This window comes from Onychomys torridus, chromosome 11 (assembly GCF_903995425.1).
Source record: "Onychomys torridus chromosome 11, mOncTor1.1, whole genome shotgun sequence".
Lineage (NCBI taxonomy): Eukaryota > Metazoa > Chordata > Mammalia > Rodentia > Cricetidae > Onychomys > Onychomys torridus.
This window is the reverse complement of record NC_050453.1, coordinates 37,090,418-37,107,489: the sequence shown is the minus strand read 5'-3', so window position 1 is coordinate 37,107,489 and position 17,072 is coordinate 37,090,418. Positions and strand designations below refer to the sequence as shown.

Sequence of the window (17,072 nt, the reverse complement as noted above, 5' to 3'; positions counted from 1 at the left end):
CTGTGGAGTCGCTTCTCTCCTGCTACTTTGTGTGGCTTCTGGGGATCAAACTCGGGTCACCAGGCTGCATAGTAAGCATCCTACCTGTTGGGTCACCTTGCCAGCCTCCACATTCTTGATTTTCATGAAGTTTATTTACTGATCACCCCTCATGGATGGTGCTCTTGGTGCTGTACCCCAAGTTCATCGTGAAACCCAAAGTGAAGTCAATTTTTTCAGTGCTGTCTCCTGGAAGTTTTATAGTTTTGCATTTTACGTTTAGATTTATGAACTAGTTTGGGGTAATTTTTGTGAATGCCCATATCAACTTTTGTTTTTAATGTGGGTCTCCATTTTTCCCGCTTGTTCCACTGAGCTGTTTTTACTCCTGTTAAGATCAGTTGACTGTGTGTGGTTCTATTTTGGGGCCCTTTACTCCATTCCCTTGGTCTATATTTCTACCAATATCACATTGCTTTCATTACTGTGGCTGCCTTATAATTTGCCTTATAACCTTGGATTTCTGAAAAAGGATTTGTGATATGTTGTCATCTTAGTTGTAGAGGAACTGGTTAATTTTAATAAAATGACAAAATTTTTTAAAAATTAAAGTATTGATTCTTCTTCCATGGGTATTGTTCTTTCAAAAGCTGGTATAAAATTCTTCCAGTAGAATAAGGACTGGCCCATGGACTTTCTGCCTGCTGGCACTTACTTACCTGATAACACTGAAAATCACAAGCTTAGATGGGGAGAAATTCTTCATATTATTGTATTACTTTGCATTTGGATGACTTAGCATTGCATAGGTATATAAAGTCCATAGAGATGTAGATTATTTCAATAGTAATATTTTAATAATTGACCATCTGACAGATATTTGCTAAAATATGCATCTGTGTAAATCTGACCACATTCCGTTTTGGATTCCTTTTAGATCAACGATGCCTTCCATCATGTGATGCAGCGCAAATCCACGGGCAAGGTGCTCCTTTCCCTTAAGTGAATCCTCACCCGGCAGCAGAGTCCCGAATCTGATCTCCCTCCTGCATTTTAAATGACTCTGTCTTCCTTACAGAACCAGGTGTCACATTTTGGTATTAGTTCCCTTTGGTTCTGCTTTCTTGTTGCTCATAATCAGTGTGATCATAGAGGTTCTTGCTCAAACTCTGCTCTTTCTGGGAGCAAAAGGTACAATTAGTAATTCTGCAAAGAGAACATGTCTCAGGCAAGCCAAGATGTATGCTAACCAAAATCCAAGTGTTTCAACTGCCAAGTCTGTTGTCCCTCCACCCCCGAGTTGACCCCCATGCCTTCACACCTCCTTTTCTATTCTGATTATGTCCCATCTGTTGTTTCCAGTGATCGTCTACCTGGATTTTCCTATGACTAAACTCTCCTGTTCCTGTCATCCATGTTACACATCATTGCATGGTGTCTCCCTGAATCAGCTCTGATTGTGTCTCAGTGTCTCAGCATTTTTGCACTGTGGAGCTCAAACCCCTTGAGCAGACACTGCATTGTGACTGTTCCTTCTCACTCTTTGCAGCATTATCTCCACAATCCCCCAGTCCACCCTATGCTCTACTCCTGTGGTTTCCTCTCCTCCACCTCTGCAGCCTTTCTGATCTGCAGGCCTGGCATTTTGCATCTGCCGTTGTTCTCAGGGATGTGTGGCTCTCTTCTGATGCTGCTGTCTTCCTGACTCCTCCCCCAGGATTTGCCACATTCGCCTTGAGTCATAGGGACACGTGTGTAGTGGAAGGAACACAGGATTCTGAATCTAAGATGTGGGTTTGAATCCCAACCTCCCTGCTGTGGTATGGTGATTCAGGTGATTGGCATTTTCTCGATGTAAATCAGTAGTTCCCAACCTGTGGGTTGTGACCCCTTGGGGGTTGAATAACCCCTTTCATAGGGGTCACATATCAGATATCCTGAATATCAGATATTTACATTATAATTCATAACAGCGATAAAATTACAGTTATGAAGTAGCAATGAGAATAATTTTATGGTGGGGAGTCACCACAACATGAAGAACTACATTAAAGCAGTCTTTAAAGGGTCTCAGGTTAGGAAGGTTGAGAAACACTGCTGTGAAGTGACTGTTAGAATTTCCATCTTTCAGAGTGGCTGTGGGCAGTACATGAGGTAACTGGGGACAGCACCCAGTGATGGTAATCCATGAGTGAATGTTGGTTCTTTCCACTCTCTTTCCCATATAGCAAGTTACAAGCTCCTTGAGAGACAGGGACCATGTCTGAGTCCCCTATCGACTTTCTGTTATCTTCTACCTTTCAATTTAACTTATCCAGAGTCTTAAATTGTGGGATTATATTAAGAATATGTTGCCCTGGAAACAACCCAAATGCCCCTTGACAGGTAAATGTATAAATATGCATGCTAGTATATTTATATATACATACGATATATATGACACACACACACACACACACACACACACATATATGCAATGTATTATATTGCATATGCATTGTATAAATATGCATACGTCAGAACTGTCAAATTCAACAAGATGTAAAGTAGGTGGTCATCAGGGGCCCCCTTGGAATAGATTCTGGTAAACTTGACACCTCTTTCAGGGGGAAATAAGGAGTTACTTAAGGCATGTGGAGTTTCAGGTTGGGAAAATGAAAAATCTTTGGAAAATGCGTGGTAGAAATGATCACTCTTATGAACTACTGAAGTATGCACTCTTAATTGTTTTAAAAATGGCTGAAATGGTAAATGTTAGGCATGTTTTGCCACAATGAAACAGTTTTTAAAAAAGATGTGTTACTGTTACTTTGAAGTCATTTGATAGACTCAGAGGAGAGAGCAGTGTGTGTTGTGTGGAGTGCTGGGCTCAGTGGGTGGGAGCTGCTGCTCTGTCTTCACCCTGGCATGTTGGGGGAGACCTACACTTTCATTAGGTGCTGCACATCCTGCAGACACTCCTTGACTTACAATGGTTTGATTTGTGATTTCCCCACCATATACTTATATTCTTTTTCAAAATGCTTGTGAAGATAATTTTTTTGTGTATGTGTGCATGTGTGTGGTTTATGTGTTTGTATTTACATGTGAGTGGGCACACGTGGGGGTGCACATGGAGTGTAGGAAGTGAGTATGGAAGACATTGAGAAGGTCAATGTCAGATGTCTTCCTCCATCTCTCTCTTAATATATTGAGGCGGGTCTTTCACTGAACCTGGAGCATTAGCTGTCAAAGCAATAGACATTCAATGGACACCTTACTTTGAATTTTGACTTTTGGTATTCTCGCACGCCAGCAATGCATACTATCTTACAATACCCTTGCCTCATGCTGCACAGAGGCTGCTGAGGCTCCCAGGCAGACCCTCTTGTCCTGATGCCAGTCTAGGATGATGTGTAGGGCAGAGGTAGTAAATGAACTTCCAGCTTGTGAGATGTCCAGCTTGTGAGATGTCCAGCTTGTGAGATGTCCAGCTTGTGAGATGTCCAGCTTGTGAGATGTCCAACTTGTGAGATGTCCAGCTTGTGAGATGTCCAGCTTGTGAGATGTCCAACTTGTAGAGGGTTTATCAAGACATGACTTCCTTATAGAAGGAGAAGCAGTTATACTCTTTTTTCTAATACTTGAGTGATAATTGTCATAAAGGAGAGGTTTCTGATAGAATATTATCCAGCATATGATACAGCACGCGTGGGGGGGGGGCATTAATTTGGTTCTGTGCCAAGAAGTGTGGCAAGAGGCTTTGCTCTCTGGTAACCACCTTAGACCATTTAAAAACAAACATCTTTGGGGCAAGAAGGATGGCTTAACAGGCAAAGCCTTTTCAGGGTTAAGGTTCAGATCCCCAGAACTGTAGAAACCAGGCATCTGTGGTGGCACACCTGTCATCCTAGTGCCGGGAGGCAGCGACCAGTGACAGCTAATGCTCCAGGTTCAATGCGAGACCCTACCGCAATGTATGAAATGGAGAGAGGCTGAGATAGACACATGATATTGACCTGAGGTTTCCATTCTCACAACATACACTGAATGTGTGCCCCCTACATGTGTGTTCACACACATGTGAATACAAATACCACATACACATGTACCACATATATACACATATGCAAAAAATTGTCTTCACACTAGTTTTGGAAAAAGAAGAGTAATAAGTATAAAATAAACTAAGGATGAACATTTAAAGAAACAATTTGAAATTTAGAAAATGACAGAAGGACAGCTAAGGGGAAAGGATGCTGTGGTAATTGGTCTCATGTCTGCTGTGGGTCTACAAGTTGCTTCCACAAGGCTCTGCCATGTGTCACTGTGTGTGGCATAATCTCACCTCCTTGGGGATTTATGTGCTGCTGTGTCTCTAAAGACACAACCATTTCCCTAAACTTCATCTTCACAGGAGCTAATTTTATTCTTAAATGAAAGTTGGTTTTCCCAAATCTCATGAAACTCAACTTTGAGGGTGTCTTAGACACCTATTGCTGTGAAGAGACACCATGGCCACAGCAACTTTTATAGAGAAAACATTTAGTTGGGGTGGCTTACAGTTCAGAGGTTCAATCCATTATCATCATGGTGGGACATGGGGGCATGCAGACAGACATGGTGCTGGAGAGGTAGCTGAGAGTCCTACATCTGGTACAGGCAATAGGAAGTGAACTGTCTCACTGGGTATAGCTTAAGCATAGGAAACCTCAAAGGCCACCCCCACAGTGACACACTTCCTCCAACAAGACCAGATCTCCTAATAGTGCCACTCCCTTTGGAGGGCAATTTCTTTTAAACTACCACAGAGAGCAACATTTTTTGTTTGTTTGTTTTTGTTTTTTTGTTTTTCAAGACAAGTTTCTCTGTGTAGCTTTACGCCTTTCCTGGATCTCGCTCAGTAGACCAGGCTGGCCTTGAACTCACAGAGATCCACCTGCCTCTACCTCCCGAGTGCTGGGATTAAAGGCGTGCGCCACCACCACCTGGCCACAACTTCAACATTTCCTGAACCCTTTGGCATCTCTGAAGACATGCTAGACAGTGCCTGGAAGAGATGGAAGACAAATTACAATCAGGAAAGAGTGTGTCATTCCAACGCTGCCTTTTCCACGGAGCATGGATAGTCAGTGGGTGTCACAAGCAGTAAAGATTGAATATCCCCGTCTCACTAATGTCAAAATGACTTGGATGGGAAGTGGCAGTCACTAAGGAGAATGGATTTCAGATTTAGCAGGTATTGGTTTGAGCCTCTAATGACCCACTCTCTTAGTGCCTGCCTTCCTGCTTCAGTGAAATGATTTGATTTGAAAGCATCTGACTCATATTTTAGTCATTGTTTGGTGGTTCTACCATCTGAGCCATTAGTATGAAAAAAGAATCAATATGTCTGCAAGTGACAGTGTTTATTCTATATTCACAGACTTCCCAATTCTTCCTCAGAGGCTTGGCTGCTGCAGAAATCACACCCACGGGCCTGCCTCTCCCTTTTCAGTAATGGTGGACTGGTCTACTTGCACATATCTCTCTCTCCCAACTAGCATGAAAGACTGGGGATGTAGCTTCATGGCAGAGCAATTGCTTAGCGTTTGTCAGGTCCTGGGTTCAATCCCCAATGCTGACCCACACAAAAACATCAACAACCAAAGTGAGGTTTTCTGCTCTGATCCATGGAATGATGCTATCTACGTCTCACCAATGTGTTTAGTAGTGTTCCTTCCTGTGTATATGTGAGAATCTAGAAAGTAATCTTTTCTATTTGCACTACGGTAAAGATAATAAATGTGTTGGTATTTAACAAGTGAAGAAATAGAGATATCATCATCCACTCACCTAGATTTAATAAAAAATAATAATAAAATAAATTAGGGGGGAATTAGGCTGTTTCTTCTTGAGTTTTCATTCTAGGATTATATAAGAAAATCAAACAGAAGTGATTTTTCAAAGTGTTCTTTGGGTTGGACTCCACTCTTCCGGTTCTGTTCACCATCAGCACTTATTGCTACTCTGATGGTCTGCATGGGGCATACATTGGTTTCTGATCTCTCTCCATGCTAGGGGATCATGTACAAAGTGCTCAGGGAAGTGCTCACTATACTGTTGTGGACAAAAGCTACAAATCTAGTGGAGGAGATAGTCAAACCAAGCACACACACACACACATACACACACACACACACACACACACACACACACACACACACAACCAAACCAGGTATGGTGGCACACACATACTCTTGGAAGTCAAAAACATGATGAAAACCCAAAGTTTGATGCCAACCTGGTCTACCCAATGAGACTAGCTTAAGTCAAACAAAACAAAACACAAAACCACAGCTATACTGAACTGGAGTCAGGTAAGGTGTAATGGGAGCAGGGCTTTGTCTCCAACAACATCCTCTTAAGCATCTGGGAGAAAGATGGAGGTTTCTAGAAACTTCAATAGAGAAGAAGGAAATATTCTAGGATCCCTGTGGCTGATGAAAGCAAGAGGAGCTGAAGGTAGGTGAGTGAGGCTGCAGCTCCAGAAATGTTGGTGAGTATTGTGAGGTGGTACCACAAGCAGGGGCCAGGGCACACATCGGCTTGCGGGCAGTGTGTGAGAATTTTGACTTCATTGTGAGAGCAATGGGATGCCGGGGAAGTGTTTTAGCAGGGATAGGCCAGGTGGATGTGATCAGAATTGCATTTTAGATTTCCACCAGCTACGAAGGGGAGGGATTAAAGGGGAGCAGATCAGGGAGGAGTCCGTTCTAAGTACAGGACCACTGTAGCTTGCTGTTTGTTCGTTATGATAGGGAAGGGGAGACGCAGCCATAATCTAGAGCTATGCAGGAGATGAAAGTGGAGGGACTGATGTTGGCTTGGAGAGAGGCACAAAAGGGAAGGAAGAAATGTCAAGGTGACACCAACTTTCTGGACATATGTTTCATAAGAGGAACAATGAAAGAATTGGGTTTTGGCAATGGAGAGGGATATATTTAAGGAGATAAAGTTCTGCACTTATTGAGATACCCAAGAATGTTAAGTATCTGTGTGGTGCTCTGAAGAAAGGAGTGTGGTCTAGATATATGAATTTGGGCATCTTTTGCCTGTAAGTGGTCTTGACACACAGTGTGACTGAGATTACCCAATGATGTGGGAAAGGAAGTGTTTTGTACAGACCATGAGGATCTTTCCTTTTATTAGGACTGTAGACTATATCAGCGCTTTGCTGGAGACCACCCAAAGAAGTAAGAGGGGATAGCTTGGGATTTAAAGTGGCAAGCAGTTAGAAGGAAGGTTGCTCTACACAGTGACTAAGGCACTCTCTCTCACCTGGAGGGCCAGGGACCCAGGCTCTAGCTCCAGCTCTTTGATCTTGGGCCAGACTCATCTTCTTACTTTTTGCCTGTGAAACATAAGGATAATAGTATGTTTTCTTCTGCATCTTGTGGTTCAGGTGAGGGTCAGATGAGATAATGTAAGTGAAAGCTTTGTAAGCTGCCATTTCCATAATGGATTACAAGGCTGCCTTATACCTGTGTGCTTAACTTCTCTTCAGAATCAAAGGAAAACATAGGCCTTTTCAGCATATGCTGGATTAACAGCGCAAAGGGACTATTTGATTTTTTTTTTAATGTCTCGAAAAGATTTTCACATTCTAGCTGAAGTCATTGTGTTCTTTGATACAGAATAATAGGCAAAGTGACGGGGGCCTGGTGATTTGATGAACTTCAAAGATACCCAGAGCCGGTCAAGGTCTAGAGAAGGACATTTCATTTGATCAAGAGTGAAGAGAGCATATTTTTAAAAGTGAGGGGTGATAAAAGAATCAGGGCTCTTCATTCTGGAAAGCCATAGGCTAAGAAAAGAGCATGATTGAAATTTATGAAATAATGAAAAATCATAGGATAAAAATATGAACTTATTAAGTGCCAGAGGATAAAACTAGGAACGATTTTTTTTAAATCATTTTAAAGAAATAGTTTTAGGGCAAAGTAAAAATAGTACTTCTTTTTACACAGGAATGGTGAACACAAAGATCTTATTACTCTCAAAGTTTGCTAGGACTCAAATCAAATCAAAGAGAGATTTACAATGTGAGAGGTCAGATTCATGGGGGATTATAAAAGTCACCTAAAATAATGTGGTAAAATTGCCCATGTCTTGAAGGAAAACATTGTGGGGAGCTTCTGGTCATTAGGCTTCTGTCTCTGTCTGACATTCTTGCCTGAATCCAGATTCTATGTGGGCATGTTGAGAGTAGAAGGTACAGGATTTGGGTTAAAAGAGCCAACTCGCAGAAACAACCTCTGTGACCTTAGGGAGTCATTTCTCAATTTAACTCATTTAATTTTTAAAATTTTTCATGTGTGTGTGCAGATGTGTGTGTGTGTGTGTGTGTGTGTGTGTGTGTGTGTGTGTGCAGGTGTGCATGCATAGATGTGCACATGTGTGTGAAGAGGTCCACTGAGGGGGTCCTTCTTCAAGAACTGTCTGCCTTGATTTATTTATTTATTTTTTCATTTTTCTTTATTAAGAAATTTTCTACTTATTCCACATACTATCCACAGATCCATCCTCCTCCCTCCTCCCACCCCCCAGCCCTCTTTCCAAAGCCACCCTGCATCCCCACACCCCCCAAATAGAGGTCTCCCATGGGGAGTCAGCAGAACCCAGCACACTGAGCCTAGGCAGGTCCAAGCCCCTTCCCACTGCACCAAGGCTGTGCAAGGTGTCACACTGGATTTCAGAAGACCAGGGACAGATCCCGATCCCCCTGCCTGGGTGCCCCCCCCCACAAAAAAAACAGTTTGAGCCAAACAACTGTCTTCCATATCCAGAGGGCCTAGTCCAGTCCCATGGGGGCTCCACAGCCACCAGTCCACAGTTCATGGGCTTCCACTAGTGTGGCTGGTCATTTCTGCACGTCCTCCCATCATGATCTTGACGTCCCTTGCCTGCAGTATCTCTCCTCTCTCTCATCAATTTGATTCTTGGAGCTCAGCCTGGTGCCTGGCCGTGGATCTCTGTATCTGCCTCCATCAGTCACTGGATAAAGGCTCTATGATGACAGCTAGGTTTTTGCTAGGCTGCTCACCAGAGTAGACTGGTCCAGGCACCCTCTGGACCACTGCCAGCAGACCAAGGTGGGGGTCAACCTTGTGGATTCCTGAGAGCCTCCCCAGTACCCTGCCTCTTCCTATTCACATGATGTCCTCATCTATCATGGTATCTTCCTCCCTGCCGTCCCACTCTGTCCCTGTTCCAGCTTGACCCTCCCATTTCCCTATGTCCTCATCCCCCATTCCTCGCCCTCTGCCATCACCCCTCCACCCATTCCACTCATGTAGATCTCATCCACTTCTCCTTCACAGGGTCATCTGTGTGTCCCTCCTAGGGTCTTTTCCTGTTAGCTAGCCTCTCTGGAGTTGTGGGTTGCAGTCTGGCCATCCCTTCCCTCACATCTAGTATCCACTTATGAGTGAGCACATACCATGCTAGTCCTTCTGAGTCTGGGTTACCTCACTCAAGATGGTATTTCTAGTTCCATTCATTTGCCTGCAAATTTCATGATTTCATTGTTTTTTATTGCTGAGTAGTACTCCATTGTGTATATGAACCACATTTTCTTTATCCATTCTTCAGTTGAGGAGCATCTAGGTTGTTTCCAAGTTCTTGCTATTACAAATAATGCTGATATGAACATAGTTGAGCATGTGTCCTTCTGGTAAGATTGAGCATTCCTTGGGTATATGCCCAAGAGTGGTATAACTGGGTCTTGAGGATGCCTTATTCCCAATTTTCTGAGAAACCGCCATACTGATTTTCAGAGTGGCTGTACAAGTTTTCATTCCCACCAACAGTGGAGGAGTGTTCCCCTTGCTTGATCTGGGGCTTTCTGATTAGGCTAAACTGGCTGGCCAGTGAGTCCACCGACCCACCTGTCTCTGCTTCCTCAGTAGCCCTGTAGGGACCCTCCCCACAGGGCTCCTCCCAGGTCAGAATGGAAAACCCATCACTTCCTACTTCATGGATTCCTCTTCAGATGATAAACTTTCTGACTTAATTTTTATCTTCTCCTTTAGAGATTCTTTTTAAAAAGTTAAAAATAACCACAAGGAGACCCCGTGATCCTCCTTTCACTGACCCAGATAGTCTAAGAGCAGGTATTTTAAGAGAGTGGACTGGTTTCTCATCTGGGGATATAGGCTGGCTCTCAGGAGCCAATGAGCTCAATGTAATAATAAAATATTAATCTTATTTTCCATATTTGAAATGCTCTTCTTGTTTCCCCTTCCTTCTTAAACCCTCCTTATCCTTCCATGTAGCATAGAGAAAGCTCTGAATTTCAGGACTAAAGTCTCCCGAATTAAGAGTTACCTGATCTTGAGTGAATCACTTCAAACTTGTGAACCTTGGTTTTTCCATCTGTAAAACAGAGATGTTAGAATCTCATGGAGAGAGAGCTGAGGGGCAGAGCCCAGCCAAGCTGGTGGAGTAGGGGCCAAAGAAGAACCAAAATTGGGTAACTGTGGATCAATAATTTGTAGTTTTTGAACTTCTGTATTGGTCTTTCTATACAATACAGATGGATTTTTTTTTTTTTTCAAAATGGGCATCTGTGTAATAGCCCTAACTATCCTGGACCTCTCGTTGTAGACTAGGCTGGCCTTGAACTCACAAAGACCTGCCTCCCTTTGTCTGCTGAGTTCTGGGACTAAAGGCATGAGCCACTACATCTGCCTACACAAAGACTTATAACTGTACTTAATATTTTATATTGGCTCTGATTTTTTTCACATCCCCTCTGGTGCATAAATTCTTGCAGGTTAGGGCTGTGCATTTTATTTTTTCCCACGTCAATATTGCAGGAATGGGCACTTAATCCTTGATAATTGATTGCTATAGCACACCACCCATTTGACTAACTTTGGGACTCGTGTACAACACAGGTCATTTTTCTCTGCGTTCGTCTCTCCAGGTGCACTGTGTTCTGCTGATGGGGAGCTAGCGGGAAATCTTTCAGGCTTTCATTATCTTGTCAGTTTGTAGCTGCTCATCAAATATGAGCTATTTGTGTATTTGAAGATACTGCTGACAAGCCCTGAAAGGGAAGTTTGTTTGAATTGTTTACTGACTACAAGGGTGGGGTTTCCCTGAATCAGCCTTTCTTTCTCTCAGGGGTATTTGAGGAAGGGCACCCCACCCCCAAAGCAGACCACTCTCCCCGCTGCTTAGACACTGAAGTCTGTAAAGAAAGCCCACTGCTGACTCTCTTTTAGCTCTGGTGGCAGGTAGATTTCATGGTGGCCCAAAGAGCCTGTGCACTTTGTATAAAAATGTCATTCCTAGCTGTCCCTAAATCACGTTCCACATAAAGAATATGTTGACAAGATAGGCCTTCATAGCCTATTAATATAACGTTATTTGGCCGTACATATTTGCATATACAATCCAGTAAAGAGTAGGTATTCTAGGGAAAGAACAGTTTTACACAGTTATGGTTTGAATAGGAAATATAAGGATTCCGTAGTCTCAAATGTTTGAGTTTGAAGTCTTCAGCTGATGGTACTGCTTTGTGAGGTTGTGGTGCCCAGCTGATGGAGAAAGGGACAGAGTTCAAGGGTGATGGTCCAACCTTGCTTCTGGTCTAGCCTTCTCTGTTTCCTGGTTAGCCACCATCAGAGATATGAGGGAGCCACCACCACGAACAGTACCATCTATATGTCATGTCAGGTGTTTCAGTCGACGAGAAAAGTAATCAACACACACACACACACACACACACACACACACACACACACACACACACACACACTCATAGGGGGAAGATGGCCACATAAAGACAAAGCCAAAAATTGGAGTGATGCAGCCATGAACCAAGAAAAGCCAGGGTGATTGGGAGCTAGCAGACATGGGGATGGGCAAGGCTAACATTTGACTTTGAACTTCTGGCTCTGGAACAATGAGAGAACAAGTTTTACAGTTTTCAGCCTCTGCGTTTCTGCCGCTTTGTTTATGGAAGCCACAGGAAATTAACATGTTGCCTAAGAGTCTAAATAAAATGTAACCATGCTTCACATAATGGTCTTCCAGCCAACAGTAAACCACAAATGTCTTACTTGTCCCATAATGTAATGGAGTCGAAAGTTCCTGTCTAGGGACTTTGTGGACCTGGAACCATCATTATAGTACAGCATGTCCCTCACGTGTTTGTGGTGACGATGGTTTAAAGAAGCCTGCTGTGATGTCAGCTGAAGAAAGTACAGCACACACGGTTACACAGGCAGATAACACATGACTGTGCTTCTGGCTCATGTAGTCACTCTACCACACATGCTTCTTACTGTTATTTAGAATGTGCTCCTTCTACTTAAGAAGGGGTTTACTGTGAACCGTAGGCAGCAGCTTCACGCTGTACATCTCAAGTTTACCACGTCTCCTGACTGTGGCAGGAGGCTGCAGTGAGCGACTTACACAATGTAGGTTTGAGTGTGCTTGCTCTTTGGTATTAGCATGATAATATATCCTTGTCATTAAGGGATATGTGATTCTACAAAAGGGAGGCTCTTAAGACAACTGATTATTCACTGTCCCCTGAAGAACTATGGTCACATTCCTGCCGTGTTTTATTGGTGATTACCTAAGTATAAGATTCCCAGCCTCTGATCCCTACACAATTCTGCGTAGGCTGTGTGTGTGTTTGTGTGTGTGTGTGTACTTATATGTGTATGTTATTGTGTATGTATGATATATGCATGTGTGCACTAGGCTATATGTACATATATGTGGGAGCATGTAAAGGCCAGTGGTCAACATTCTGTATCTTCCTTGATTGCTCTTCCTCTTAATTAAATTTTTAAAGATTTGTTTATTTTTATTTTATGTGTTTGAGTATTTTGTCAGCATGTATGGATGTGTACAATGTATGCCTGGTGTCTGTGGAGGTCAGAGAAAATGCCAGGGAACCTGGCATTAGAGTTTCAGATGGTTGTGAGCCATCATGTGGATGCTGGGAACTGATTCTGCATTCTTTGCAAGAGTGTTTTAAACTGCTGAGCCATCTCTCCAGCCCCATCCACCTTATTTTTTTGAGGCATAGCTCACACTGATCCAAAGCTTACCATCCAGCGATGCTGACCAGCTAGCGAGCTTCAGGAATCTGCCTGTCTCCTTTCTTTCCAGCCAACTCTGTGGTGCCCAGCTCTTTATGTAAGAGCCAGAGATCTGAACTCAAGTCCTCAGGCTTGTGTCGAAAACACTTTACTGATACAGCCATTTCCCCAACCCCCAGAGAGCTGTTTGTTCGACCTGATCCTCATTACCATGACCCCCAAACCTTTACCCCTTTCTCATCAACCTCTTCATCCCCATTCTTCTGTTCTGAGTGATGGACAGAACAGAAGTCGTCTTTGGGACCCTTCCAAAGTGAGCCAGTGCCTAATGTTCCTCATGACCATTCCTAGAGCATCGCTCCTTTGCACACTTCCCCAGCTCTAAAGTAGAGACCCTTAGAATATCCACAAATGTCCCTCAGTGAAGCTTGGGCTCCCTCTCGATCTCTTCTGTTTCTTCACTACCACAGCTGGCCTCTTTCGGTTGCTGTATTACCCACTTATGTTATTCCCATTTAGCTGGGGGTCACTCTAGCCTGCCCTCCTTCTGTTTCCAGTGCCCAAAAGGGCAACTGGAGATATGAAGTTGGTTTGCTCCTTCCACCACGTGGGTTCTACAGGTCCCTAGGCCCAGCCTGAAGACACATGTATTAAATTTAAAAAAAAAATTGACTTTATGTGTATGGGTATTTTGCCTGCATCTGTGACTATGTTCCACATGCGTGCCTGATGCCATGGAGGCCAGCAGAGGGCTAAATATCCTGAAAGTTGGAATAGAGGATTGTAAACCACCATGTGGGTGCTGGGAATGGAACCTGGATCCTCTGGAGGAGCAGCCACTTCTAACTATCTCTCCAACCCCAAGGCACAGAGTTTTTAAAGTGCTCCCAGATCACTGAAGTACATGGCCAGATCTGGAAACCCTCTGAGACAGATGATTCAAGTCATTTGGCCTCTCAGCTCCCTAACCTCCTTAGTTCCGAATAACCCCTTCTCCTACCTCAGCCATACAATGTGACGGTAATACTCTGGAGATGGTGGTGACTGCAGGCACTGGCCTTACACTGGAAAAGTTTAGTTTCTGCTACCCTACTTTGATTCACACCTCCTCACTTCTGTGCTACTCCGTCTAAAACCCCAGCTTCAAACATTCTTTCCTTCGGTCTTACCAATCCAACATATACTACTCATCTACCCTTTCCTAACATGAGTACTGGGTACAGGCTCAACTCTCATGCCTTTGATGATCTTACCTGGAAAACTCCCAGACAAGACAAACCTCTCTCACTTACTGGAGACTGAACCCTTTGCACACACCAGGCAAGGACTCGACTCCTAAGCTACCTCCCCAATCCAGGCTGGCTCTGAATGTGTTCTGCAGCCTAGGCAGGCCTTGAACTTTCTATCCTCCTACCTCGACTTCCCAGACAGCTGGGATAAGAGGCCCGGCCAGACTTGGTAAGTCCCTATTATCATTTACCCCTGCATCTGAGCAGCCAATCCCAGAATATGCCAGATAGACATACCCAGCAGGATTACTGGGTAATTTAGAAACCCAGAGCTCCAGTGGATCATCTGCTACCGCTCAACTCTTGGCTGCATCTAAGTCACTTTCCTGTTCTCTGAGGGGCTGTTTTATAACCTGTAGCTGCAAAACAACCCCCTTTAGTGTCTCTGGGCTTCTCACTCCACCATGGTGGAGCGCCATCCCATTTCCAGACATTTGTACCCTCAGTCACTCTGTCTCAACACTTCCACCCAAGTCTTGCCATGAAAATCCCTCACAGGATACATCTCCCCTCCTGGGAGAAATGTTCCTTGATGCTTCTACCCAAGGGAGCCTGACACCCCACTGATCCTTCATCTCCTGACTTCCTCATGGTCTGTTAACACTAATGCCATCTGATATTACCTGATACTTAGTTTTTATTTATTTACTTTTTGGGCCTTGTTCTCCATCTCCTTCCATAGCCTGTGGGCTCTGTGAGGGCTTCCTGTCTGTTTGACTGGTCTCTACAGGCCCAATACCAGGACTGTGCCTGGCACACAGAAAGCTCTCAGTGAATGAATGAATGAGTGAATGAATGATGAATGAATGAACAGGGAACTGAATCTATGAGCAGAATTTTTGAACTGTTAGCTAGCAGTCATTAAGAATTCCAGTTCTTGATCCTTAGTGGACCTGGATTCAAAGTCTCGTTTAGTTTTCTTCTTGCTAGCTGTGGGACTTTGAACAAAGCACTTACCTTCTCATCGAGAATAGAGTTTCTGTCTTTCTCATCTACAATGAGAAAGACAGAAAACAGAGCTGCTGGGTTGATGGCATAAACTTATGTAGAGGATACAGTGCAAAGCTGTCAGCACTATGCACACCAGATAAACACTAAATAACCAAATACTATGTGAGAGGCATGAGCCATAGAACGCAGCGCGTTTCTTGGTGCTTTGCCTAAAGTGACTCAGTTCCTCTTCACAGTACCCCTTGAGGTGGCTGTTGGTAGCCTCATGTAATAGATAAGAAAACTGAGGCCCAGAAAGATCCAGTGATTTAGTTAAATGGCGCTGGAGAGTGGTAGCGAGAGCCCGGCAGCCAGCCTGTCATGTTTCTTCAGAAGTACACAGGGCCGTCACACTTGCTGCCCTGGCTCGAAACGTGGGCTTCTCACAAACCATTGTTTGTTTCCAGGGAGGTCAGGCCACTTACCCATCACTTGTCTCAGTCTTGTGTGTAAACATGACTAAAAAAGCACATTGTGAATCATGACCTTACATTTAGGCATAGAGTTTAAAGTGCTTTTTGAGGAGAAATGTTTATGTTTGTTATTTTCTGTTGTGAGTTTTGTTTCAGAGCCTGATGAAGATGCTGGAAAACACCTGTGTATCCGGGACACACAAAAGAGACAGGTATTTGAGAGCATCAGCCAGAGCATTTTCGTCTTTACTCAGTTGTTTAGCAACATGCAGATAGATTGAATAACTCTCTCAATTCACCCCAGGTTTCCAAGTCAAGGAAAAAAAAAAAACAGAGTTATTAATGTACGAATGTGTGTTTGCTGCATGTATACCAAAAGTGTTGCCCAGGGCATTGATGTACATCCTGATATTTATGGATGCCTATTTGTATCTCACATTTTACTTAGTTGGGTGATTATTAACAAAATAAGAGTTAACCAATCGCAAGACAATGCACACACAGGTCAGATTGAACTGTTCTTTGCATGAATCTAAGGATGTGTCTTTTACACATTCTTGCTTTGTGTGAAAAAAAAAAACTTCGTTAGGTTATAGAATTGTTTTAAAATTTATAAAAAAAATAACTAGTGTCTATTACAAAAGAGGACACAGGCTACTGTTTTTCTAGTTCTAATTTTGCCATGAGTTTTTTCCTTTGGGTGATGGATAAGGGCATAGACAAGAATTCCACACCAAAAGTAGAAAGTGTCACGTGAAGCCCCATGTTCTCACCACGTGTAAGTTCATTGAGTTACATAGACTCGGTGTATGGTAATTTTGATGTGTGATATTTGTATTTATCTGCAAGTCTTTTATAATAAAGTTTTTAAAATTTAAAATGTAAGATTAAAAAAAAAGTTCTGTTACTTTCAACTGCAAAAATGGTCCAAATAAGCATGTGAAATGTGATGACCACATAGTAATTATTCTAGCAGAGGTGAGGGGATCCAAGACTTGGAGGCTAGCCTAGGCTACATAGCAAAATTTTTGTCTTAAAAAAGCAAACAACAATAAAAAAAAAAAAAAAACAACAACCACCACCACCACAACAAAAAAGATACTTTGAAGCAATAACATTTCAGGTGATTGTAGCATGAATCTTAAATGGTCTTACTAATAAAATCAAACCTGAGGCCAGTTATTGGGATGAATGCTGGAAGACCAGAGAAGCAGAACAAGCCACAGCTACCTCACCTCGCCAGTTCCTCAGTTGATACTGTTTCCTCAGACTGGAAGCCTCTGAGTCCTCATCCAAATGGGTCTCAGCTGAACTGTGCT

The 17,072-nt window shown here is 43.2% G+C and overlaps 1 protein-coding gene across 3 annotated transcripts in view; it reads left to right on the top strand.

Moving 5' to 3' along the window:
• LOC118593457 (quinone oxidoreductase-like protein 2) overlaps positions 1–16,332 on the top strand; it is a 45,641-nt gene extending 29,309 nt beyond the window's left edge. Inside the window, exon 10 of one of the 3 annotated variants that reach the window (XM_036202940.1) lies at positions 15,910–16,332. In XM_036202940.1, the coding sequence (XP_036058833.1) occupies positions 15,910–16,029 (120 nt within the window). In that variant the 3' untranslated portion in view covers positions 16,030–16,332. Of the gene's footprint in view, positions 1–916; positions 1,889–15,898 lie in introns of those variants that run through there. The other 2 variants (XM_036202942.1, XM_036202941.1) reach the window with 2 other exon arrangements.
• The last annotated feature ends 740 nt before the right edge of the window (positions 16,333–17,072 follow it).